This window comes from Lutjanus erythropterus, chromosome 21, assembly GCF_056507025.1.
Source record: "Lutjanus erythropterus isolate fLutEry1 chromosome 21, fLutEry1.hap2, whole genome shotgun sequence".
NCBI classification, from domain to species: domain Eukaryota; kingdom Metazoa; phylum Chordata; class Actinopteri; order Lutjaniformes; family Lutjanidae; genus Lutjanus; species Lutjanus erythropterus.
Genome location: NC_139337.1, coordinates 30230866 through 30258636, shown reverse-complemented (window position 1 = coordinate 30258636; position 27771 = coordinate 30230866). Strand labels below are relative to the sequence as shown.

Here is a 27771-nt window from a genome sequence, read left to right as displayed (position 1 = left end):
TCCACTTTGCAAACTCTGGTGACTGTCTATATTTGTGTTCCCTGCATGCAAGAAAACTGTCATTTAGAAATTGCTTTATAAATTTGTGTTGTAATATGACAGTCTAGTATAGAATACCAAAAAAAAACAATCAAAAAAACCCCCAAACAACCCAATCATTGTTATTTTTTAATATTACTTACAAAATCCTATAATATATATTGCCTGTTTCGTTTTTCTTTTTTCTGTTCTGTTGTGTGTTCTGTGTTTTAGTATATAAAGAAAAAAAAGTGAGGCAAAACGTTAAACGTGCAAAGGATTCATTTTCCGATTCACGGCGTATTGTCAGAGTAGACACTACGTAGAGTTTCTCCCCAGTGGAGGGTTAAAACGTTTCCACTTGCTTGTGCGTGTGTACTTTTTGTAGTAATTCCCATATTTCCGACAGGACCTGAAGGAGGCATGATTCGGTGGCTGCTGAGCTGATCTTTGTGCGAACGAAGCAGAGCGGTCGCAGTTAGCAACGGACAGCAAACACACACAGGGAGACGAAAGACGGCAGAGGAGACAGCTTCTGGGCCCGAAAATTCACACATACAACGATTAGACGGTGACAGCGACGGCCTTAAAATGGTAAGAAGACGCTTCAGAATTGTGGACGTCAGCCTCTGGCGCTATTTTCTTATGACAATCAATGTAGCCAAGAGCTAGCTGGCTAATGCTAACGGTTAGCTAGCGAAGTGTTTTCCTGACTCATTATTGAGCAGCCCGAGAAGCTAGGCTGCCATTTTACTCCAACAACACAGGCAGCTCGTCTGTCCTGGCTGCCGTAGTTAGCTCGACCGAGACTACATCGGTCTTAAATATGTTCCAAACGTTACATCTTTATTTAAACGAATTATAAATACGGTCCAAATAGAGGTTGATTTAAAGCCAGTCCACTCAGCGCCAGGCAGCCAAGCTACCGTTACTGACAAGCTAACAGGCTAATCGAGCTTGAGAAGCTAATGAGAGCTAGCAGCAGTGTTGCGTAGTCTGATACCATTCGCAGCTCAGCTTAGGATAATCTCAACAAATATGTTCAAAAGCGGTTAATGAATAACTTTATCACATTTTGTGGGATGATTACAGTGTCCTGTCACTCAGCCGACGCTGTTACAGATCGGCCCTGTGCCGCTGTGGAGTGAAGGATAGTGATTTGAACCTGACACAGGACTCCCACTCTCCGGGAATACCTGGAAAAGACATGGTCTGTGCCACCTCCATGGTCTGGAGATGTTTGGAAAATAGGAAAAAGGAGGGCAAGGCTCAGAATGAATGATCAGGACTTCTGATATAGGAAATGTTGTTTGATGCTGACTGTATCTTTGTCATTGATTTTAATGGGATTCAGACACAGTCTGGCATACCTGCTCGTTAATCTTAAATCCACGTCTCTTACCTTTTCGTCAAGGAAGTTTGTAAATGGTTAACATTAATGGGACAGTCACGGAAAAGTTGTAAAGTGTCGTAGTGACCAAAATTAGCACCATCCACTAGCCAAATGCTTGTCAAATATGTAAGCAGTTGGTAGATTTGCCTCTCTTGTCAGTCAAGAAAACATTGTTAATCCATTGAGTGGCTAGTAAATTTTGAATATTCTCTGGTTACCTGGCCTGTGGACTAGGGTTAGGGAATTGTGTTTTTGTGACTGTAGGCACTTTAGGCTGTCTATATAGATTGCGGGTCCTAATCCAGGGGGTTTGCAATGTTGAACCATGTTTCTAGGGTAGTCCAGAGGGGACAAACGTGGGGAGGGGTCTAGATGTGGTCTTGTATGTTTTTGTGGCCAGGATAGTTTCTCCTACATGCTTGGAAGGCAAGTTTGTTGGAAACTGCTATTTCACTGCTAGGTGCCACTAAATCTTACAAATTAACATCAACATCAAAGTTGAATAGTCAAAACATTTAATTCCATGAATGCCTTTATGGTAGATGTGATTGTTTTGAAGTTGACACAGGTCTCCCACTCTGAGAATACTGGGAAAGACCTCTGATCTTTGCCACTTCCTAGACCTGGGGATGTTTGGAAAATATGGAAAAAAGAATTTGAATGATCAGATCCCTCATATTGTTGGGTGCCAAGTGTGTCTTTATTCTTGATTTTAATGGAAAACAAACACTATTGACCTCCCTGCTTGTTTCTTAAATTTACATGTATAACTTTTTCATTAGGGACGTTTGTAAATGGTTAACATCGATGGGGCAGTCATGGAAAACTTGTGGAGTCTTCGTAAGGTGCAGGAACCCTACAATTACATCAAATAATGTTTTCTCTTCAGTAGTTTTCAAGCCAGTTGTTTTCTGTAAGTTATCCTGTCTTTGCTTTGAGTTGCAGTACTTATTTTCTCATCAACATTGGCTTATATAAATATACATTTTTGGAAGATCTGCTCCCACACTCAAAGGAGTACAGTGCTCTACATGTAGACTGAAAAAAAACAGTACTATGGCTATCACAATTCTCCAAATCCACGATTGAGCATCACTCTGGAATTTAAGGTCACAATTTGATTCGATTTTCTGATGTGAACTTTTTCACTGATGACTGTGCCATTGTTATATTAAGGCTTGATTCGTAAAGATCAACATATCATTGGATTTATGCCCTGTTGACTCTCATTTACATTTTCAAGTTCTAATGTGTAAGCTATGTTGTGTTATCTTTTAAATTGTTTTTTTTTTTCCTTCAGACATGCGCTGGATGCCACAAATAGGCAGGGATAAGAGAAAAAAAATAGTGGGAGAATCACAGATTCTGCCTTTTTGATTTGATAATTGATTTAATTTAATTTAATTTAATTTTGAAATTGTGACAGTCTCACCAAGTAGTTAAGAAACTTATGCATTCAAACTATACCAGCATTCGATCCTTTTCGTACCCTAAATATAGGAAAAAAAATGGATATCTGTTAAGTCTTTCTTGCAGCCAATCACCACAAGTGTTCTCTGATTTAATGTGATGTGCAATTGGCCCACTACCACTGCAGCTACAACCCATACAGTCTGTGGTGTGGTGAAGGCTGCTGTTGGTCGGACATTTTATATTTTGAGTTTTTTAGAAAGCTTTTTAGGCCAAAACAGGATATGTTAAATGGATATGATTTATGTAGGCAAAATAAACAAACAAGACTTTACTAATGCTACCATGTTGACCTTTATTTCACTGAAATTAAACTTTTGTTGCCTTCTTGCATGAAGAAGTTTGGGAACTACTCGTTTAGATAATAGCAACCTTTATTTGTGCACTGTTTTATCAGTTGAAACACTGTTGTTGTTGTTGAATAACAAACAGACAAACAGAAACTTGACAGAAATACCTACTTAAGTTCAGAGGATTAAAAGAAACATAAGAGAGTTTACAGTTGTTTTCTGACACCATCAGCTGCTCAGTCTCCTTGTAGACAGTCTGTCTTTTCTTTATCCTGTTCTTGGAATCTATCGCTAATGCCGACTTCATGCAAGCCTTTGTGTGTGTGTGTGGCTGTGACCAGCACTGTTATGGCTGTGAAGTTTTTGATCATGTTGTTGCGTGCATTGCGCAGAGCATTCGTGTGGATATGACTGGTACAGAATCGGATATGTGATGCTGACCGGCCAGTCACTGGTCAGGGCTGGTCATGTTGAAAACCAGCTGGTTCAGGTCTCTGGTCAGGCAATTGGTGCGTCCCTATACAGTAGTGTAAAACAATCATTGTAGACCTGTATGATGTCAATTTTAAGGTGATTTAGCCTAACACGGATACTATCTTGATTGAACGGTCCATTCTATAATAAAACTGGTAATTAGAGGGAAATTAATTAGTTCTTTTCATGGTCTTTACTGGGCCTAAACGTGAATTGTCTGTTAGCTTGCGCCCCATCCAGTTTTTCTATGTGGTCATGTCAGCTGAATTTTTAAGTTAGGTGGCTGCAGTTTTCCTCCAGCATTTATAATGAGTGAAGAGGTTTAATTGGACATGTGTAGACATGTTTCCTCCCCTCACAGTCAGCGTGTTTGTGGGAGAGTCTGTATGTGTTTGTATAGAACAGAGGGTGGGTGTATGGTCATATTCAGATTTGTAAAGAACCTCCAATGTAGCATGATAATATTGCATGTATACCGTGAGAAAACAGCTGCGTACTTAACCATCTCTACATTCATGGTTATTCAGAGGCTTATGCCCAGTGGCAACGGAAAAAAAGCTCATATCCTCACTTACATCTGCTCTGTCACATCTTATGGGATTTCAGTTTTAGGAGAAGCATGTTATCAGTTATATAACAGAGAAACACAGACTGAACTGCTAGTTGTTTTTCTTGACAGTTTTATTAGATAATTCAATCCTTTATTGATTCCCCTGAGGGGTAATTCTGGTGTTATTAGTGTTGTGGAGATGCTAGGTGTGTTAAATTCAAAGAATTCTTGTCTTGCGGCTTTGAGAAGAATGTTCCACTTGAATATTTAATGTAATAGTAAATATCTATTTAGGGTGTCTTCCTCAGTGATGTTTATACTGCATGGAACACATGTTGCACCTGAAATGCCCTTTCACAAGAGTTCCCTCTCACATGCCGAGTTTAGCAGACTGATGCTCTCTCTCCTCAACAACATGTTGGTATGCACAGCTGAAATCAGTTTGCAGCACTATTGGCAAATCAGCAGTATGTAAACATGCTGGTGTCATTAGAAACAATGTGCTTGTTGATAATGTATTTAAAACATGGAATGGAATCATTTTGCTCCTGACAAAATTGAGATTTAAATTTTTGTCAGTCATGATCAGGTGGTTCTACCTCCTTCTTTACCCAGCCTGACCCATCCAGGTCTGTCTGCTTAATATGTACAAGGTGCTGTGAAGTGACGGTGCTGAGGGCAGTGATTGTAAAGTCAATCCAAACGGGCTGTGAGTCTGTGCTTGGCTGCTCTTCTGACTGCTGAGCAGAGCAACAGAAATCAAAAGCTGCTTACGCTAATGAAATGTCCTCCCTCACTGCCTAACCCAGCACATGATCGGTTTGCGTACACACACACATACACACACGCACACACACACACTTTACAAGCATGTCGATGTTCAAGAAGTGGTCATCACTGTGATTCAGATTCAGCTGAAGCTTTATTGCTCCTCATGACTCACCCTCAGAGTTTGATGTTTGTGTTTTGGTCACCAAAACGCATGATATATAAGCTCTGCCACTAGGGGTCTCTGTCATATTAAAACAATAACAAACATACATAGACATAGTTTGTGATGACAACGTGAAGTAGCCTGGCATCATGGGAGTTGTTGTCTTCATTTTTAAATAACTACCGTTGCAGATGACTCGGGCAGAAGTCATGTTAAGGTAATGAATGAAAGTTTTATTCACTCTTGAGTTGAGAGCTGCAATGATTAATCTGTTATTTTTCATGCATTTGTTGGCTCCAGCTTCTTAAAAGAGAGGATTTTCTGTTTTTCCTTGTCAGTTAGGATAGTAAATGAATAGTCTTTGGGTTTTGGACGGTGGGTCAAACAAAAGAAACAATTAAGATGTTTACTTTTTTTACAATTTTTTCACATTTCATTATCTACACAATAATCGGATAATGGTGAAAATAAATGTCTGAGTATACATATTATAGTTTTAAGGAAGGAGCTCAAATCCTAAAATCAAAGTAATAGATGTGTTTCTTTGGTCTGGCTCTGTGCTCTGTGAAAACACAGAAGTGATGGCAGGTTCTTACGTTTGTATTTTGCTGTGGTTTGCATTGTTTGTGTTTTAAATGTAGGGTATTAGGTTGTTGAGTCTGGCCAGGACACACGGTGACCAGGGTAATCAGATTTACCAGGCTGAGCTTTTTTTCCCACGAGCACCGCTCTCCCTCTCGTTCTTCCTCTTAGTCTCTCTCTCCACCACTCCCTGCATCCTTCCCGTTCAACAAATCTCTCTCTCACACTCGACTCTGAGGCAGACACGCTCTGGTTCCTGAGTTGTGGTAATACCTACTGCACTACAAGGACAGTAAAGACGTGCTCAGTGTGGGAGAGTAGAAACCACCAACCGAATGCAGGTGAGGTTTGTCTGCCAGACACTTGGACAGTTAAACACTCGTCAACTAGAAGTCATAATATGAAAATCTACAGGGATTTTGGATTCTTGATGCTGTGTGGACAGCAGATAGCAGGGTAAGAACTTGATTTGTCGGCCATTTTATTTAAATGTAGAGAAATGGGCAAGTCAGCAGTTTGTTAGAGAAAGATTTATTTTAATTAGTTTGCTCCTGCTGGAAACCAGCAACAGGTTTTAGACAACAGGATTGCATTCTGGTTTCCTCTCTGTCCCCAGTTAGTCTTTTCCATCCCCCATTGAGAGTGTTTTTAATAATACTGGTTTTCATTTGTTTGGTGGTGACAGTAATTTTTTAGTGCTTCAGGATATATAATCAGTCATGTCTAGAATTTATTCCTCCTCCTGCAATGCAGTATAAAAAAACAATGATATGATAAAAAAAAATGATCATGTTGACGGTGATGTTCTCAGGGGACATTACTCACAATTAAAAAACAAAACAAAATTAAAACTGGTGAAATTTAATTAGGTGTGCTTGGAGATGCACAAATCCAACTTTTTTCTTTCTGGTACTGATTCTGATTACTCTGGGAACCAGACGAATCTGCAGGCTCATGTTTTATTTGCTCTGGCAAATACATCTGGCTCCCTTCCCTATCAGACAAATTTCCACTCATCCTGGCCAATCACAACTGTTCATCTAATATGGGCAAGTTTTGATTCGATGACTGTACAGTCTTATTGGCTGTTGAGGCATTTTCATAAACAACCAAGTTGTATGCCACTGATGTGGAACAGTTTCTAACTTACAGTCAAGCCTGCTTCTACCAAATACCAATCCAGTATCAGTTCCCTTTTCTTTCTTGATTTAAACTTTATATACTCTGTGGCTGAGAAGTCATTTTAATGTAGCTTAAGGTCAGGAAATACTGTGGTGTGACTGAATGTAACTCCTTGTGGAAAAACAGAATTGTATGATGTTGACAGTGAAACTGTATTAAGTACCCAGTCCTCATAGGCTGTAACCAGTGATTATTTTTATTATTGTTTGATCTGCTGTTTATGTTCTAAATTTTAACCTAACATAACTTCTTTTATTTGACCAAGACCTGTAAATGACCAGTGTGTAGGATTCAGGGGGATCTAGTAGTGAACTTACAGCTTGTAAACATGTTGTCTCACTTTTCCCCTCCAAGCACCAGTGTTCGGTTTGTCTGTTTGTACATTTTTTGAATCTGGAACTTGTGAATGTTTAGCATTTTTGTTTGGCAATTGAAATGATCCAGTTATCAGTTGCTGATTCTGTCTCCACACTTCACCTAAATTGTTTCAGCATTTGTACTTGTGATCTTGATTATTTTGAAGTCTACAGGGGAAAGGAGATATTATACTGCTTCTCTTGGTTAAGTGACAGTCACAAATATAAACAGATCCAGTAGACTGTCAGAAGCACTTGTTGACAGACACATTTCGGTTTGTTGGTCCTTAAAAAAACCAAGTTCCTTGAAACGAGTTGCGACCTTTGAACTTTGCTGCCTTCCTGCCGCGTGTGAAGGAGGAACGTGGCGACCATGGCACGACCCGGCACGGGATTCCTGTTTCACAACAAACTTTCTAGAAACTGTTGCTATTCAACAAGCTGTCTATACCCTGTTACTCCTGGTCACATAGCAGTGGAACTGATTATAGGTCAGATACTGTAGCGACACACATCCAATACCTTCTGGTGTGGGAATCTGAAATCTGATCCCAGTGCTGCTGTGAAGGGCACCTTTCTTTACCACCAGTGAATAGAAGCACAAGAGACGGAGAGAATGGACGCTCTACCTTCTGTGGTTGAATGGCTACCCGGAGGTATTGTCTGCCCTAGTTGCCATGGTAACTGCGGGAGCACCTCAGGTAGGGCTGCTTTTCTGAGTTTAAAGAGGATCTGCTGGAGAGGAGCGGAGGCTGGAACAGGTCTAGAGTCTGGGCCGAGCTGTGTGGGCTAGCTACCGACAGACCCAGCGCTGCATCCAGCCACCATCTTAATCCTGTATGAGCCCATGCTGTTGAGGTTAGGATAGTAAGTGAACACCTTAGATCACTGGAAATCAGTAGTTAGAAGTCTTTGTTAAGTGTTTCTAAAAGTTTCTTCCATTCTATTAATTTTTACCTCAATATTCTGTTGGTATCTAAAATGATATTCGTGTTTACCAATTGTAAATGCACGATTTTAAATCATGACAACCTTAAGAGTCAAATTCACATTTCAAATGTGTAATAATATCATCTAGGTTTACAGCTAAAGATTTTCATTATCAATCAATCTTTTGAATATTTTTTCAGTTATTGAGTAGTGTCGCCTGAAATGTCTTATTTTGTCTACATCCAAAGATATTCAGCTTACTGACATAGAACATTAAAGAAACTAAAAAATATTTTCATTTAAGAAGATGAAATCAGAGAATTTTGACACGTTTTATAAAAAAAAGTATAGAAAATGATAAATTGATTATCAAACTATTTGGACATTCATTTAATAGTCAATAATCAATTAATTGTTGCAGCTGTATTATCATCAATTAATGATGTGTAATGTGAAAACAAAAACATAAGTCAGTGTCAACACAGACAAGTCAGTAAGCATGATAACATTACCCTTTTCTCTCTTAATTCGAGAAGGCGTTTATGTGAGACTTTACACAGCTCTGCCCACCAGTTGCTTACACCCTGCCTCAATGTTTTCAGCTGTTAAAAGGGATAGTTTGTGATTATTTGAAGTGTGGTTGTATGAGGTACTTGTGCTTAGTCAGCATGTTACCGACAGTAGATGGCGGTCGACACACCCCCAAGTTTGGAGAAGCAGCAGGAGTACTGGTGTAGGAAGCTAAGCAATGTACTGCTGTGAACCGGGTTAACATTCATATTTTAGACCCCTTAAAAATTATTCATCAGTTATTAGTTTATTATTATTTATTAATATTTGTATGCCCTGTTTAGAATATTTTCACTGCTTTACCTTTCTATCAGACAGGTGGGATCTGAGTTTGAGAGTTGCTTTCCCATTGTGCTGAGAATGACATGCAGCATCTGCACGTTTCACTTCAAAGACTCACAAGTTGTAATGACATTTGGTAATCTGGCTGTGGTCATATCTGATTGGAGCATTTGTCAGCTCCTGAGTGTTGCTGCAGGTTCAGCAGAAATGTGGTTTTGGATGGTTATATCACAGTGGCAGCAGGCTGCAGCTGCAGTGTTGTGGTCAGTCTCTGGGAGCAGGGGCTGGGATGAGATTGGGTGTGGAAAAGACGACAGATTTTGATGACTGATGAAGGCTGAATGCAAGTCCTGATGTGCCAGCTTACTGCTGGGTCGAGGCTTTTCATCTGCTTCTTGTGGATCATCTTTCCCATAGGGTTGCCTAGAGAACTAAAATTACAAAATACACTGTAGTATCTGAATTGAAAAATTGCACTGCACAAGAGTTTTTCTACAACTGGTACTAAAATTTTGGAAGAAAGTATTCCAGTATTTTGGAAGAAAATGAATATAGACAATTATTGTTTCTGTCGAAGGAAAACAGGAAGGTGTGCTGGCAAATTAGGTCTTCTGCTGAAACAAAGTTTACATAAAATTACTCGCCGGCTATTAATAATTGGTGAATCATTCAGGCCAAAGTCATTTAGCAACCAAACATGGCAAAACGTTCACTGGTTCCAGCTTTTCAAATGTGAGTATTTGTCGTGTTTCAAAGGGAATATATTTGGGTTTTGGACTGTTGGTCAAACAAAATAAGCAATTAGAGGAGCTCACCTTGGGGTCTTGGAAATTACTATGCAGTTATACATCAGCTTAATAATTAAAATAAATGTTCAAAAAATGTAATACAGTAACCTGTGGTTCTGTATGATGTGCTGCCTTGAACTACTGAACTTGATGTATTGAGGTGCATGTTGTTTATGCTTTGCAGTGTAATTTTCCATCCAGCTCCTTTATGTTTTTCATTTATGTTCACCTGGTTGTTTGACATTTTAGGATGTCATATTGGTCTTTGGGAAACACTGACATTTGTATGCCAAACAAGTAAATGATTAACCAAGAAAAATAATTGACAGATTAATCGACTGTAAAAATAACCTTTAGTTGCAGGCCAATTAGAAATAATTTCTGTGCAGTAATGAAATTCTTAACAATATTATAAACTTGCTGAAAAATGAAATTGCTGGGTTTGTGTACATTTGTCTGAATATGCCATATGAATATCCAGATATAATTAGGTGTCATAAGCAACTTGCCCAAAAAAACATTTTTTTGTCTTTAATTAAAGACCCAAATTTCAGTTTCTTTTCTCCCACGTCCTTACAAGCAGCAGCATGTTTGTAACTGCCACATCACTGACGCTGCTCAGACGTCAAGTGTTCATTCATTGTCAGGCGGCAGCGGCGAGCACTTGTCAACAGGGGCAGGAAGTAAGCAGAGCAGGTCAATCAGCTTCCTCCCCTCCTCCACTAACAGACTGTTGCACTTGGGTCACGTCCTGAGTCCCTGGCCCTAATAGCTGTGAATGGCCAGTGACGGGCAGCACTGCATGCCTGGTCCTTCTAAATATAGCAGCACTGCCTACATGTACACAGCAGTTTCTACCCATACACCCTCCTTTTAGTCTCTCTGATTCTCTTAGGCTGTATTTACACAGTGAGGCCGAAGCTCTCTGTTTTTCTTCTTTGAATGACTATGCTCAGATGTTCTGCGACATCAGCAACAACAACAACGTTGTACAGTTTGGTACCTGCGTATATTTGAGTATTGTGTAAGCCATTAAATAGTACTTTAATTTAATTTAATTTAATTTAACTAGTTTAATTAGCATTTTTTCTTACCCTTTTTGTTTTCATGCTGAGGTATCAAAATCATTGCAGTTGCCATTTGCTTGTGTGGCAGTATTGACTGATGATACTTTGGTTTTTTAACTTCATATTGTTTGTTTTGTCTTTCCAACAGTCCAAAACCTAATGGCATTTAGTTTAAAATGAAGGAAAACTGAGTAGGACTGCAGCTAACAGCTATTTTCATAATTTATTAATCGTTTTTTTTAGGCAATAGTTTTTTGCCTTAAAATGTCAGAAAATTGTGGAAATTGTTGAATAGTGTTTCCCAAAACCCAAGATGATGTCCTCAAATGTCTTGGTTTGTCCACAATTTGAATATATTCAGACTTTTTTCTTTAAAAATTACAGATTGATTATCAAAATAGTTGGTGATTAATTTAATAATCAATTCATTTTCATTTATGATACTAAATGAGTCTTGGGGCTTTGAACAAAAGAAGTGATTTGAACTGACATCACTTTGGGCTCTGGGAAATTGTGATGAACATTTTTCACAATTTTTTGACATTTTACAGACAAAACAATTAACTGTGAAATTAATTTGCAGATTAATGAAAATGGTCATTAGTTGCAGCGCTGTTAACTAGCTCGATGGCTGAGGGAGGAGAGAAGAGTGAGGAAGATGTGGTTGACAATGAGCTTGTGATGAAAGAATTATTTATAAATTCATTTAATTAAAATTTAATTATTTATTATTTAGAATTATTTTGGATTTAGGAGAGACAACGTGTTAGAAGCACAGTTACTGTGTAAAACATGCCAAACAGTTGTGACAACTTCCAGAGGAAACAAATTAATATACACACTTACATATTTGTTTATTTCTTACAAGGCATATAGTCATATTGAAATATTGAACAACATTATTGCATATCGCAGGTTTTCTTCAAATTGTGCAGGGCTAATTCCCACTCAAGTTGCATGCTGGTCCTCTCTGTTATTTGATGTGTGCACTGAATCCATGCAGGGCAGTTTGTAAATGATATGTCTTATGTTTTAATGAGGCTATTAAGTAACATGTGGGTCACGTGAAGGGATTTCTTTCATGTTAAACAAAACCATAAAGCCTAATACAGAATTTCCACATGCAAAACTTTCAAACAGCAATTAATTTTCTGCATTGTTCTATTTCATTTCATGCCAAAGAGAAACCTAAGAAACTGAGTATAGCATTTAGTTGACTTACCCTGAGCAGTGTTTGGTAATGTGCTTTAGGCTGTTATTTCTGTCTCATAATTTAATAAGATCATTGGTAGACTGTTACACAGTTGAATCAGTACACACACTGATCCCTCACTGTCTGTCTGCTACTTAATTTAGAACAGATTGAAAATATTCACTCACATATTAAAGAGTTTTTTTTTTCTTTCTGTTAATCAGTGTCCAAAACGTCTAATGGCTTCCAGTCTGCTTCAGATTAGCAAACAATAAAACCTGAAAAAGTCCAAGGGGGTGAAAACTTTTTATTGGCACCGATTGTACAAATAATCTGCACAGATATTCCTGTCTGGTGTGAAAAGTCTTTTAGTGTTTCTGTTCAGTTCTCTCTGTTTCCTATGTTCTTCTTTCTCTGTGGCTTGAAATGTTGATGCAGCAAACTCTGGCGTTCATTTACCTTCTCCTCCTGTCCTGACAGTGGGGATGAAATTACAGCTTTACGTCTCTCAATTAGCCTTAATGATGTGGCCTCCTTGGACCGTCATCGGTGCCACTGTTGAACCGGCTGCATTTACTCTTGTGATAATGTTGCAGTCTTGACCTAACCTCATGTTCAATAGGGGCAAGGGAGAGATTGTTTCACACAATAATCACAATCTTGCCATCATTGATTCTGAATTGATTCAGAAACAGTGCACCCCATCACCTAACATGAGTGGAGTGGAGCAAATTGCAGCAGTAACAAAGGAAAGCAGCAGACAAACTCACACTACTAAGCTTTACAAAACTCCCTGCCAGCTCTGGTCTGGTTAACAAAATAAATCTATGCAGGTTCATTTATGCCTGTACAGTCTTTTGGATAACAGTGGCTTTCCCCAGTATTAATGTTGCCATAAAGGGGCTGTTCTCTGCTACTGAAGATATAACTTTAATAACAACACAGCGGAGGGCTCCGCTTTCATCAACATTACAGTTGAAGTGTCTTTTAGCAACATGATAAAACACTATGCACTACTTAAAGGTTTAGATGAGGCTTTTGGACAAATACTTGAAAGTAAAAATTTACTCATACAGACGTAAAATGAACTTTGTAGGTGAGTGGGACTGGGCGCTGTCTTGACTGGTGCAGGAAATCAGGTAGGCGTTGAAGTGGACTAATCTGTTATTAGCTGAGTGACGTCAGGGTCTGGTCAGTACTGTGTCTACAGGGATCAGAGCCAGGTGTCAGCAGATGAATCCATATAACCTACCTGGCTAACTACTAACCAAGGTGGTCAAAAGTATTGATAAAGTTTTTCAGTATCACGGTTAAAACAATACAATATCTGTTGATTATATCACTGAAAAAGGTATTGAGTATATATTATATTTTTTAGTGTTGCAACTAATGATTATTTTCATAATGATGAATCTGTTGATCATTTTCTCATGGTTGTTTGGTTCATAAAATGTCAAAAATGCTGATCACTCTTTCCCGAAGCCCAAGATGATGTCCTTAAATGTCTTGTTTTGTCCACAACTCAAAGACATTAATTCAAAAATATTAAGTTTACTGTCATACAGGACTAAAAAAAACAGAAAGTATTCACATTTGAGAAGCTGAAATTGGAGAATTGAATGTCTCAAAATAGTTGGTCAGTTATCAGAATAGCTGTCAGTTAATATAAGTAATAGTTGACAACTAATTGATTTATCGACTAATCGCTGCTGCTCTAATAGTAGTATTATATTGAAGTTTTAAATTCTGGTATCTTGACAGCTTTTCAACTGCCAAGGACACCAAGACTTTTCTGATTGATTTTTGTGTCTGCGATTTGTAATGAATCTTCAGAATCACCAGTCTTCTCTTCATATTTTTATATTTTTATGTAGCTTGTGTCCTGGAAGTAAAAAAACTAAATCAAAGATCTGAGATTTTAATCACAATGTAATTTTTTCTTTACCTTATTTTCTTTGCAGGTCATCTGGTGAGGAGCGCCAAAGCTTTTAGGTGGAGGAGTGGCAGACAGCGCCACCCAGGCGTGCAGTGGGACTGCATCCCGTCTCACAACTGACAACCAGCTCCCTGAAGCGCCGCTGCTGCCGCCAGATGGACTGCGCACTCTGAGAACAGAGTGAGTCAGGACAGAAATCAACCGAGGAGAGGAGCCGGAGGGCCAGTGCTCACCGGAGCAGGAAAGGGAGGGCATTGTTTGGTGAGGAGAGGACAAGGGGCTCCACGATGTCGTCAAACAGGACCCAGAACCCCCACGGACTGAAACAGATAGGCCTGGACCAGATATGGGACGACCTGCGGGCTGGCATCCAGCAGGTGTACACACGGCAAAGCATGGCCAAGTCACGCTACATGGAACTCTACACGTATCCTGCGAGCTCAGGGAAGATTGAGCCAGGGAGGCTGTGATGAAAGGGATTTGGATTTATTGAAAATTTCTCATAATTAGTTGATTTCACAAAATTATATTTTGTCGACCGCCATCTGCTGTAGGTAATACACTATGAAAAAGTACTTTATCCAAGCCCACTTCAAATAATCCAGTTATCACTTTTAAAGTTTTGAATGATTACATTTTTACTAATATGCCTCTAAAGTTGAAAATATTACTTGATCTATCCATCATCTTGTAGTCTTAGTCACTCAAATTTAATTGGCAACCATATTGTTCAAGTCATGCAGTAATTTTAAAGCACTGGTTCTAACTTCACAAATGTCTTTTATGAGAGTGAAGTGAATATGTTTGGGTTTTGGATTATTGATCAGACAAAAGATGCTATTTGAATTTTGTCAGCATTAGGGGTGTAACAGTATTTAAAATTCATAGTTTGGTATGTGCCTCTGTGGCAGGGTTATGGTTTGGTTTTAAAAAAAGGAGAGAATGTAACAGTTAATATTGGGGGAAAAAAGTAAAATCTGTGGTGAGAGGCTGTTGGACATGTGGGGAGAAAGACTCACCTTCAGTCTGTTTTTCTTTCTTGGTCAGTCAACACATTCAGGTGATGCAGTTGTAAACAGTGTTTGCAAGTGTTTCCACTAGGGATGCTCCTGACAACTAATTTCCCTGTTGACTAAACACAAATTTGAATTTAGACTAGTCGACTTGTCTACTAGTAAGAAAACACTCGTTAAAGCAGTTAAAATTGAGCACAATTTATTACTTGATAATGTTAAACACGGTCCGTAACAATACTGTGTGTATTAAGATACATTTGAAGCTGTTAATCACAGTCTTCATTTACCAAATCGTATTTCACATGCTACTGAAATGTATGCCACTTTGTGCTGTGCAATGCTGAGATTGCATGTTAACCTAGAAAACATGACAACAACTCACTAAATGCTTCACCTTTTCAGACCAAAAGGGATCACAGTGTCTGTGCATGAACAACATCGTTTACCTGGAGCTGACATCAGCTGACAGCCTGGTTAATGTCCACGTCTGTTCTGAATGTGATTACACATTGCTCCAATTGATTGGTTATATACCAGTTTATTCTGGCACAGCCTACATTCAACCTTTTCATTTTCTACCGTTACATCCTCAGTCAGCATATTTTATTTAGCATATTTTGCTATTTTCTGACATTTTATAGACCAAATAATTTTTTTTCTCAATTAACTGAATGACATACACGTCTAATCTTCTTAGAATAACATATAAACAATATATATATATATATTTTTGTCTACTAGCAGATTCATGTTTAGAGTTAGCCTTCCTCCGACTCATCTGTTTTTTTTACATTACCTTCAGTGATGGTTACCTTACAGTGACAAATATTTACCAGAATTATGCCAGCTGATTCATCAGTAGCCACCCTCGCTGTGTGTTGTTTTGTGCTCAGTGGCACTGGCTTGCTACTTCCTTCTTTCTAAAACCAGATCCTGTTTTATAGCTGTTTGCCCAGGTAATGAGTTGCAACAAAAGAACACCCAGCAGCAGGCCAGAGATCTGAGAGCAGGAAACACACAGTTGCTTCAAAATGTCATCTTATGCTTTACTTAATTACTAATCCACTTAACAAATTGTATGTCAGATGATGTATATTTTTTCAAAAATACTTCAGCTACAGTCAGTGGTTAACCAGGCTTACCTAATCACTCTTTAATCATGCAAACATGAAATACACAGTGCACTGTGAAGTACAAAGAGATGATTTTCTCTGAGGGCACATTTTGTTGTTTGACAACCTCACTTCCTCTCCCACACCTCAAGGATGTCATCACTTTCCAGAAATGCACTGAGCCACATAAGCTCAGCACTGTAATCCTATCCTGTCAGGCAGAGAGAACAGCACTAATTTAAACTATTACAAGCTATAAACTGTGAATTGCATATTTGTTTTTCAGACCTTTTTGGACCAAGTCTGCATCACTGATCACCAGTTATAGTAAACTTTGTTGAAGTTCTGTATAAAAAGAAAAAGAAGTACACGCCTCAAATAGTTTGTCATTACATTATAAGTAGCCACATGTGAGGAACACAAGGATCATGTTTTCAGTTTCTAAGGTTCACTGTTAAGTTTGATCGAACGTGTAGTGTCTCTGTGTTTATTCCTTAACCCTTCCCTCAGACATGTATATAACTATTGTACCAGCGTCCACCAGTCCAGCCAGGGCAGGGGCTCTGTGCCTCCAGCCAAGCCCTCCAAAAAGTCCACCACTCCAGGTGGGGCTCAGTTTGTAGGCCTGGAGCTCTACAAGCGCCTCAAAGAGTTCCTGAAGAACTATTTGACCAGCCTGCTTAAAGTGAGTCCACACACTTCAGAAGACTTCATCACAGGGATGTTTGAACTTAACACATTACATCATTTTTAGACCATCACAGACATAAGCTCTACATTTTACCAATATCCTCTCCCTGTTGTCCTTCTATTCCCTGCTCTCTGGTTTTCACTCTAGGATGGCGAGGATCTAATGGATGAGTGTGTGTTGAAGTTTTACACCCAGCAGTGGGAGGATTACCGTTTCTCTAGTAAGGTCCTCAACGGGATCTGTGCCTACCTCAACCGCCACTGGGTCAGACGAGAGTGTGATGAGGGACGCAAGGGAATCTATGAGATCTACTCGGTACGTCTGATATCTGCATGGACTTCGGGTTTGCTGTCATCACTTCACAGATGTCACAGTAGAGGTTAGGTGAATATTAAAGGTGTGGTGGATCTGTGAAATGTATTTTTGGGGGTTATACCCAGAATCTTGAGTAAAGAATACCTCCCCCAAAAAAAACTTTTAACAGGAAAAGACTGTAAGAAACTTCCCAGTGTGGACAGATGTGTTATAGATGTCACATGTACAGAACAGAGCAATAAAAACACAGTATGCAGAATCTGATGACTGTGTGTAAAGAATGTGGATCTAGGAAGACGTGAACTACCAACATTTACTGTTTCCTTTCTTGAGGACAAACATGCCAGCATGTTTGACTAAGAAATATCACACCATACCTTATGAAGTGTTACATAATGGGAAAGGATTAGCTTATTAACATTACAGGTCTGATCTGTCAAAATGCTGGGTGTGTTATCTGTCCATTATCCAATGAGCTACCTCCCAGGATGTGTGAGATATTTATCTGTCTCCTGCAAATTATTCATGATTATGTAAACACAAAATACAGAAAATTACCTGGTAGATGGATTTTCAAATTAAGAGTCTTCTGTATTGTGGATTGCATGACTCTGAGAGCTTTTTGTGATCTGAATCATCAGAAATACTCCATGCTTCATGTTTGTGTTCATACACCATTAAGATTTCTGGATTAAAAATGTTTTAGGGGAGCAGAAAGACGCCTTTGTGATTTCGAGTTTTGACTGGTGTCCTGCCCCAGTGAAGAGTTCAAAGGCCCTGAAATCCACCATACAAGACCTTGAAAGTCCTTAGAAATTGATTTTAATTTTAATTTGATGTCCAAATACTCTGGATCATACTGAACAAAAGGAATGAATATGAGTAACAAACATGCAGTCTTGACCTTTTGTTAACCTTTTTTGTCTTGTCCCCTTTCCTGCACTGTCGTCTCCTCCCAGCTGGCACTTGTGACCTGGCGGGAGTGTTTATTCCGACCCCTCAACAAACAGGTGTGTTAAATTTCTTTTTATAGAAGTGCGGTGAGAAATAACAAAGTGGCACAAACTCAGTGATGTTGAAGAAATGCAGACAGTTAGCAATATTCAGTGTTATTTTATTTTTGTCGATTTATTTATTATATGTTTTTTTTATTCTTATTACATCAACCTTCTTTTGTCATTGCACAAAAAATAATAACCTCTGTTTTTCAGGTAACAAACGCTGTGCTGAAGCTGATAGAGCGAGAGAGGAATGGCGAGACCATTAACACCAGACTGATCAGCGGGGTGGTCCAGTCTTATGGTAGGTCAATAAGTACAGTGGAAAAATAAATGCCAATGCCAAATAATTCTCGGCAGACAGTAGATAGAAAAAGCAGAAAGAAATAAATGTTTAAGTTCTCACAGGGAGCCAAAGCCTGGTTACATAAAAAACACCGCAAAGGTTTCCCTTAAATGTTCATCTAAGGATGCCTCAAAAAAAGAGATGCACAAAATCACCAAAAGCTTAGCTTATGTGTTGCTGGAAGGTCCTCAGAAAATTTTCAAAAAGGTCTTAAAAAGTCTTGGATTAACCTTGGAGAACCTTAGGGAACCGTGGATTGAAGAGGAGGAGATACTATAACACATTTTTCAGGACAGAAAAACCCACTGGACACTGTGAGCACTGTCGAACTTGTTGGAGTAAAGTTATAGATCTGACTGTCAGCACCAGCAATGAAATCACAGAAATGACTCCAGTAATATCTGCTCCTGTGTCTCACCTGTCCCCCTCCCTCTGTAGTTGAGCTGGGTCTGAACGAGGAGGACGCCTTCGCCAAAGGGCCCACGCTGTCCGTGTACAAAGAGTACTTTGAATGTCAGTTCCTCACTGACACAGAACGTTTCTACACACGCGAGAGCACAGAGTTCCTGCAGCAGAACCCCGTCACCGAGTACATGAAGAAGGTAGACGGTCTTTCCACTTTAACTGCACACAGCTATGAATGAATGAATGAATGAATGAATGAATGAATGAATGAATGAATGAATGAGTGGATTCAACAGGTTCATGAAAGAGTTACTTGTTTTGTTGCTCTTAAAGTTGTGTCCTCTGGGTAACATTTAAACAGTGATAATGACTCTGTTTTTGTGTGTGTGTGTGTGTGTGTGTGTGTGTGTGTGTGTGTGTGTGTGTGTGTGTGTGTGTGTGTGTGTGTGTGTGTGTGTTTGCTCAGGCGGAGGCCCGTCTGCTGGAGGAACAGCGGCGTGTGCAGGTTTACCTCCATGAATCCACCCAGGACGAGCTGGCCAGGAAGTGTGAGCAGGTCCTCATAGAGAAACACCTGGAGATCTTCCACACCGAGTTCCAGAACCTTCTGGACGCCGACAAGAATGAAGGTAAAAACTGTGATTTTATTTTAGTGTTTGTATTGTCACATTTTATACCGTGTCCACTGACCCTGCAAGATTTCATGGAGCTCAGATTAACTGAACAGAAACATCACAGACCCCTCAAAAATGATTTACACACATTTAAAGAAGGTGAATCTTCCAACTTGTGGGTAGAAATGAAGCCAGTGACACAAAATCCCTATAAACCAAAGCTCATGTCATTTTACTTCCTTCACCGCAGCGAAGCGTGCTGCTGCCAACTTAAAATCAAAGATGCCAAAGAACTATTTTCAGTGAATATTTTGACCAGAGAGATTTAAATGTGTGATTTTGTGGTATAAAAAAAGCGGTAATTAGTCATGTGTACTTGGTAGCTTTTTGCTAGTAATGAAGAATAAAAATTTTGTGCAATATTGATGTTTGGATCAGGGAGATCCTAAAATATACTTAATTATAAATTCTTACTGAAGAAGAAAAATCCTCGGAACTCAGATAATGAAGGAGTCGTGTGAGCTTCTTTTTAACAGCAGATTCTTGCTTAACGAAGGCACAACATTTTTGATGTCGACTGCAGTTCTCACCTCCGCTGAACACCGCTGTCGCTCTGTGTCTCTTCTTAGACCTCGGCCGGATGTACAACCTGGTGTCACGGATCACAGACGGTCTGGGTGAACTGAAGAAACTTCTAGAGACTCACATCCACAACCAGGGCCTGGCCGCCATCGAGAAGTGTGGAGAGGCCGCGCTCAACGTACGAACCACCTTTTCACCTCAGACAACAAACGGCACTAGTTTACTTTAATGAGTAATGAGAAGGTCCTGCTCCAAACCTTCCTCAGTGTTCATTTGTTTTCAGTTAACAATACGAACAGGAGACACGGGAGACAAACGTTAGCATTTTTGTGCATTCAAACAGCAGAGAGAGCAGCTGAAGGAAGACAGTGAAGCAGCAGTTGTCAAGGTGAACCAGTACCAGACTGATCACTGTCCTCTCTCACCAGAGGGACAGGGATTTTTTTTACTAGAGATCAATTTCAATTTTTAGTGTCAGTGTGAGATCTGTCAGGAGAAAGCTGCTCTTGAACCGTCAAGAATTTGGGCTGCAAGTAGGGAGGTCCGAGTCGTAAAAGTGTGAAGTCACATTTGTTTTAATGAAGAAAAAGGCAGGGAATTCATACCTGTGTGTTTCTTCCAGGACCCTAAAGTGTACGTCCAGACCACCCTGGACGTCCATAAGAAGTACAACGCCTTGGTCATGTCTGCCTTCAACAATGACGCCGGCTTCGTTGCTGCACTCGACAAGGTCAGTAATCCCACTAAACTCTACAGGAGAGGAGCGAAACATCGGTCCATGAGACACCATACAAGTGAAAAACTTCTCAGGTGTGATTCTAACGTGGGCTGGTCCGTCTTTTCACAGGCATGTGGTCGATTCATCAACAACAACGCCGTCACCAGGATGGCTCAGTCCTCCAGCAAGTCACCCGAGCTGCTGGCCAGATACTGCGACTCTTTACTGAAGAAGAGGTGGGTGATGTGTCGAGCGTGCACACGAAATATTAATGTGACTGCAGTTCTTAAGCTGTCATTAACATTTCTGGGCTTGTTATTGAAATTTTATTTTCTAAATCTAGCAGCCAAGTATTTCTAAATAGTCGTCCACAAAACTTGAATCATAACTCAGAACTGTAATTTAAAGGGGTTTTGAATTTTGCTCTACAGTTATGTTGGAAAAATATCAAATTCTTGGCTGTTGAATCTTATAACAGGCCAATGATTAGATTATTTTATTAAATATAGACGTCATTTCTGTCAGATGGTAAAGAAAAGAGCTGACAAAATGTCACGTTGTCATGTGACAGCGTAGTCATCGTGAGCAGTCATTTTATTTTTAAAGTGTCTCTTAATGTTAATCAAAATACACAGTCGACATGTTATGGTTGAGACACATCTAATAGAAATATTATTTAATGATTTGATCAAAAAATACAAAGCTTATCTATGTTTGAGCAGTTTTCCTGCCTTTAAACCAGGAGGTGAGACAGGGGTCCTTAGCGTTTAGCTAACTCTTTTTATGCCTGATTAAATCTGAGACACAACTTTAAAGAGCCAACACTTCAATAAAAAGTCAATTCTGAAACAAAGGTGATTATTACAGCACATTTTTATATATCTATCAGTAGGTATTGTTAATTTTAGATTTTTTTTAAACATTTTTAAATTGTTTAAAGTATTTAATTCTTATCTGTGACGAGGATGTTTTCTGGCACAGAGAAAGTGCTAATTTCAAGAGCAATAATGAACAAACCATCAAGCATCGACATGGACAGGAAAATCTAAAAGTGCTTAGAATAATACAAAGTTTGAACATCTGAGCAAACGTAATGTAAGGAGACACTGAGTCAACATTTTATTTATAAACTGCTGTTACTGTGATTAAGAATGGACTGTCTCGCTCAGTAACGGGGACACTATCTGTCACACACACTGCAGCTCTTGGCTGTTTTCTCTGGACTGTAAGTTCTGTATGGGGATTATTCTGAGCCGTCCTCACCACCTGAGACAAACATCAGCTCTGTTTTTAGGACCGGCGTCTCACAGTGCTTTTGATATTTTCAAAAAATGTCAAATGAATGCATCTTAATTTTGCAGAAACCCTGCAGTGTACCTTTTTGAAGGAGATTTTCATTTTACGTGTTTGATTAAGACCATGTTCCACCCAATCAGTGAGTCCCTCCTCAGAAGACTCCAGCTGTGCTTCTACTCCACTGTCGTCATAATCTGTCTGCTTTTTCTTCAGCTCTAAAAACCCAGAGGAGGCAGAACTGGAGGACACGCTGAACCAAGTGGTGAGTTACTTTGACCTGTGTGTTTTTTTATCAATGTTGAAGCCGCAGTTACACTGGTAAGGTACCTCTGCACCACTGACCCAGTTACTAATGTGTTACCTCTTATAGGCAGTAGATTGATTTGATTTCATATCAGAGAATATTAAGTTTTAGATCTGGGACAATGATATTCTCAGTGAAATTGTATTTTGTCACCATTTTGTCTTGATATATATATACTTTTTGTGTTTCCTCTTCCAGATGGTTGTGTTCAAGTACATCGAGGACAAAGATGTTTTCCAGAAGTTTTATGCTAAGATGTTGGCCAAACGTCTGGTCCACCAGAACAGCGCCAGTGACGACGCAGAGGCCAGCATGATCTCCAAACTGAAGGTATGACTCACTCCAGCCGGCGCTCCTTCACATGCTGACAAACTGCAGAGAGCTCATTCAGTCTGTCGGAAGATAAACATCCGCAACAACACACAACTGAAAAACAGACCGAAATCCTCAGACTGAACCTGGTTCTGTTCTTGTTCTCATGCAGCAAGCGTGTGGCTTCGAGTACACGTCCAAACTGCAGCGAATGTTCCAGGACATCGGAGTCAGTAAAGACCTGAACGAACAGTTCAAGAAACACCTGACCAACTCTGAGCCTCTGGACTGTAAGTAAACATTAAATGTACAAGGAATTCTGTTTTTTTACTTCATATTCAAAGTTAAAGTTTGGGATCTTGCTTCAGTGTTTGCACTCATATGTCTCAGAGCGGATCTCACTTTAAATTCACCAAACATTCTGCTGAACTCTGCTGTATCGAAACACATGAAACCCACATGTTTGAAGAGAAACTGATCTTCCTCTCTTTGTGTTTATCCTCCAGTGGACTTCAGTATCCAGGTTCTCAGTTCTGGCTCTTGGCCTTTCCAGCAGTCCTGCACCTTCGCTCTGCCTTCTGAGGTAAGACAGATTGATTTTTCGACCCAGTGATCGCTGTGAAGAGTCGGTTTATGACCCCATCTGAAAGATCAAAATCCATCACATGATTTGCTCTGGGAGAAAAATGATTGTTTATAGCTGTAACTTTGTTCAGACCTGTGTGAGTAAATGCTGACCTGCTGCAGCAGCTACAAATGATTGTTGATACATAGTTGAACTTTCTTCAGTAGACAGAAGAAAGGCTGCAGTTTGTGAATTTTGGAGTTCTCTGGCAGCTCACTTGGTAGAGCGCCGTCCCCATTAGCTGAGGCTTCTGTCCTGGTTTGATTCTGATCTGCTGCCTATAATAATATATAATAATATGAAACTTGTGGCCTTTAAAGGCCACAGAGTTGTCAGCTTTATTCTCCAGGAGGACTCTGAGTTATATTTGACTCGTCTTTTAGCTGGAGACCTCACTCCCCTGGACCTCAGTTTGAGAAGCCCTGCTCTGAACTCTCCTCTCTCTCTCTCTTTGTGTGCAGCTGGAGCGAAGCTATCAGCGCTTCACAGCGTTTTACGCCAGCAGACACAGCGGCAGGAAGCTGACCTGGCTCTATCACCTGTCCAAAGGAGAACTGGTCACCAACTGCTTCAAGAACAGGTACAGAGAGTTTTTAATGTTAGAGGGAGCTGAGGGGGTGTGATGTCATTAGAGCATCATACCAACGATGATACAGACTGAAGGGTCTGTTCTCGCTTCATCATGTGCTTTTATTCTCTGTATTAATCATAAAGCTCTCCTGCTAACTTCACCTTTTCATCAGTTCATTAGTTTCTTAGGATCTCTGTTAGTTGTCACCATGACATCATTAACTCTTCCAGGCGTCCAATCAGAGGGAGCTTTAGACTTTGTTGTCATTTGACAGACGAGGTCATAAATATAATCCGAGGCGGTAAAAGAAATCCTGATCAGATGATTGTTTACTTTTGATGTTCACAGTGTTGTCAGAAAAATACTGTGTTTTCTTGTCATTTAAGACATTCCTGAAGAAGATCAGAGGACTGGATTGTAATCTGTATTCTACAGTAAGACAAGAGAGATTTCTGAACATTTGAAAAACATCAGTGCGAATCTGGCAGATTTGTTTTGAGTGAATTTTTATAAAATCTTAACTGCGAATAACCAGATGACTGAACAGTAGTCTGAAGTGTGACAAAACCAAAGCTGCAGGGTTCAGAGTGCTTGATGTTACATTGACTTGACTTCTGTCCATTTTATAAATGTCAAAATAATGAAATCAAAGTCTTTAGTTGCTGTTCTCTTCTTCTTCTTATGAGTCACGTTCTGTCAGATACTTGTACTGGTGAGCAGCTGTGAGGAACAGGCCGTGCAGTTTGAGTCCGTTTCATGCTGAACCTCTTGTTGTTGTTGTTTACAGGTACACACTGCAGGCCTCCACCTTCCAGATGGCCATCCTGCTGCAGTACAACACAGAGGACAGTTACACCGTCCAGCAGCTCACCGACAGCACACAGATCAAAACTGTGAGCACATTTCAACTGACACTCACTCTAATGAAGTGTAACATTACATCTTTTTTAATTAGTAGAAAAGTTTTCTTCCTCTGCTCACTGACATTTGTTTATTTTCAGGACATTCTGGTTCAAGTTCTTCAGATTTTGTTAAAATCAAAGCTGCTGGTGAGTAAAACAAACTGTCTGGTTCAGTCTTTTCCTTCTTCCAGTCACACAGGAGTCACTTCAGGGTTTAAGCTTTGTGTTGAACTCACCGTCCCCTTTCTGACAGTCGCCCCTTTACGTTAATCACATGGTCTCATGTCTCCTTCAGGACGCTGCTCATTTGACCAGAGTAATAATCTGAACCAGAGAGAATATATTTAATCTGACAAATGATTAGATCAAGAATTGACACGGTTATTAAGCATGAATATTTTCATGGTCGAACGGATTATCTCAGGTCTGTAGTGTGAAAAAGACCTGAAACTCCTGACATTTTTTAAACTTCTCATCCTGAACACTAGAGGGCGCCACATAACATGTTTAATGTGTTTATAGGCTGAGAATTCTTTTATTTTTATTCCCAGTGATGGATAACTTTAATGAAACAAACTCTCCTCACACTTCTGTGAAAAATGTTTGTCATCCAGCAGCAATAATCATAAAATCACACATTTCCAACATTTCACTGTTTGTGAACAGTTGATTAAGTTTTGATAAAGTCCGATCACTCACATCAGCTCTCCCTGATGTCTCTGTCTGTCAGGTCATGGAGGACGAGAACGCCAACGTGGACGAGATGGACTTCAAACCCGACACCGTCATCAAACTTTTCCTCGGATACAAAAAGTGAGAAACTTGCTTGTTGAGCAGAAACGCAAAGATTCCTCACAGATGTCTTGATGCAGTCCTGATGCTGCTGGACGTTCAGTTGAGTTCACTTTACTGATTTGTTTGTTTTTTTTTTTGCACCGCAGTAAGAAGCTGAGGGTGAACATCAACGTCCCGATGAAGACGGAGCAGAAACAGGAGCAGGAGACGACTCACAAGAACATCGAGGAGGATCGAAAGCTCCTCATTCAGGTGACTGTTCACACTTCAACTCACTTTAAACAAAGTCTTGAACGTTTGAAAAATTCTTACTTTTAGCTGCTTTAGGAACACGCTTTAATGTTTCCTCGACACAATCAATCATGTAAACTATGAATCCTTTAATATTTGAAATGAAACATCATATTTGTCCTCTGTTGATCCCGGACTCTAGAAATGAGCAAACTTATTATCTTATGATTATTTTCATTGTGGATTAATTTATCAAATTCTTGATCAATCAAGAAATTGTTGGTTCTTAAAAATGTCCCAAGACGACGTCCTCAAACGTCTTGTTTTGTCCACAACCCAGAGACATTTAGTTTACCGTCATAAAAGATTAAAGAAAACAGAAAATATTCACATTTCAGAAGCTGAAATTAAAAATGTGACACTTTTTTTCCTGAAAAATGACTCAAAACAATTGATTATCAGAACAGTGCGCACTTCATTTAATAGTTGTAAACAAGTGGATTAATCAACTAATTGTTGCAGCTTTAAATTTGGTCACTTCACTGTTGGAAATCATCTAGTGTGTAAAATAACACCAAACCTTTAGGTTTCAGTGTGTTGAGTTCATATTGAGTGTGTGTGTGTGTGTCTGCAGGCTGCCATAGTGAGGATCATGAAGATGAGGAAGGTCCTGAAGCACCAGCAGCTTCTGGCTGAAGTCCTGAACCAGCTGTCGTCCCGATTCAAACCCAGAGTCCCCGTCATTAAGGTAACACACACACACACACACGTTCTAGGACTGGTTCTATGAGCCTGATATCTTCTTCCTGTGAGCCACAGAGCTCCATTTAAAAACTACATTCAGCAGCTGTTTAAACAATGAAATGTTTGTGAGACACAGACTGAACACCATGTTGGTTTTGGTCTTTTAATGAGATTTATTGGCAAAAAGAAAAGTTGTAGAATATTTCCAGATGTGAAACTAAAATAACATCAGTTGGATGTTGTGTTTCTCTGGTCTCATGTTTGCGTTTTGTCTCCCTCTTGTGGACAGAAATGCATCGACATCCTGATAGAGAAGGAGTACCTGGAGCGAGTGGATGGCGAGAAGGACACCTACAGCTACCTGGCCTGAACGCCGCCTCCCTCCCTCCCGCCCGCCGGCTCTCCTCAGTTTTATTTTTATTTGTTATCTTCTTCATTTTTTTTTTTTTTTTAATTTTATGTCTGAGTAATAAAGTGAGGATCCCTCTGAGCGGCGGACATGTTGTGAGTGTGTCGCTGACCATGTGACCTGATATGACAACCAACCACCAACCTGAGGAGAGGGGACGAGGGTGTGAACTTTCTGCTCTCCCTTCAGCGATGAAGGAACAAAACCCCCTCCAGTTGAGACTGGGAAACCCCGTCTACACGCTCGCCTGTCCCGTCCCATCTGTAGGACTCAAACACACACACACACATACATACACTTCCTTGTTGTCATATTGTAAATAACAACCACAGACTGTAAGAGGAAAAAACAAACCCTACTCCCTTCTTTACATAGCGCAAACGTAATGAATTAGCCTACAGCCAATCAGAGGAGAGCCGCATCCAAAGGTTTCTGCATGCTACTGCCTACCTGCACCACAGTGACCACGAAAAAGATTAAAAAGTTAAAATAAAAGTCGAGTCACTGGGCAGCCGACGCAGTCCACCGTACGACGACACGAAATCGACGCCGGTCCTGTAATTAAAGTCTGCGACTGAACCGGAGGAGGAGGAGGTGGTGAGTTTAGAGCCGCCATGACGCTTCTTTATCTGCTGAAGTTGTCTCTGTTTTGGTTTGAGGTCGGTTGGGTTCATGCAGGAGGCCTGTTTCATTACTGAACGGTGGACATTTGTATAGTGTGGTTCATTTTCTAAATGTGTGATAAATAAAAACAAGGAAAGATTTCTCTAA

At 39.8% G+C, this 27771-nt stretch overlaps 1 protein-coding gene across 1 annotated transcript; it reads left to right on the top strand.

Moving 5' to 3' along the window:
- The first annotated feature begins 455 nt into the window (after window positions 1-455).
- On the top strand, window positions 456-27771 carry LOC146307836 (cullin-1). Its single transcript, XM_084746872.1, has 22 exons — window positions 456-612; window positions 14040-14441; window positions 16653-16827; window positions 16981-17148; window positions 18108-18158; window positions 18360-18450; window positions 18931-19094; window positions 19364-19526; window positions 20141-20271; window positions 20716-20823; window positions 20941-21047; window positions 22321-22369; window positions 22610-22741; window positions 22896-23013; window positions 23230-23306; window positions 23810-23928; window positions 24707-24812; window positions 24921-24968; window positions 25552-25634; window positions 25763-25868; window positions 26482-26595; window positions 26881-27771. The coding sequence occupies exons 2-22, from the start codon at window positions 14302-14304 to the stop codon at window positions 26959-26961; spliced, it is 2331 nt and encodes a 776-aa protein (XP_084602998.1). The 5' UTR covers window positions 456-612; window positions 14040-14301; the 3' UTR covers window positions 26962-27771.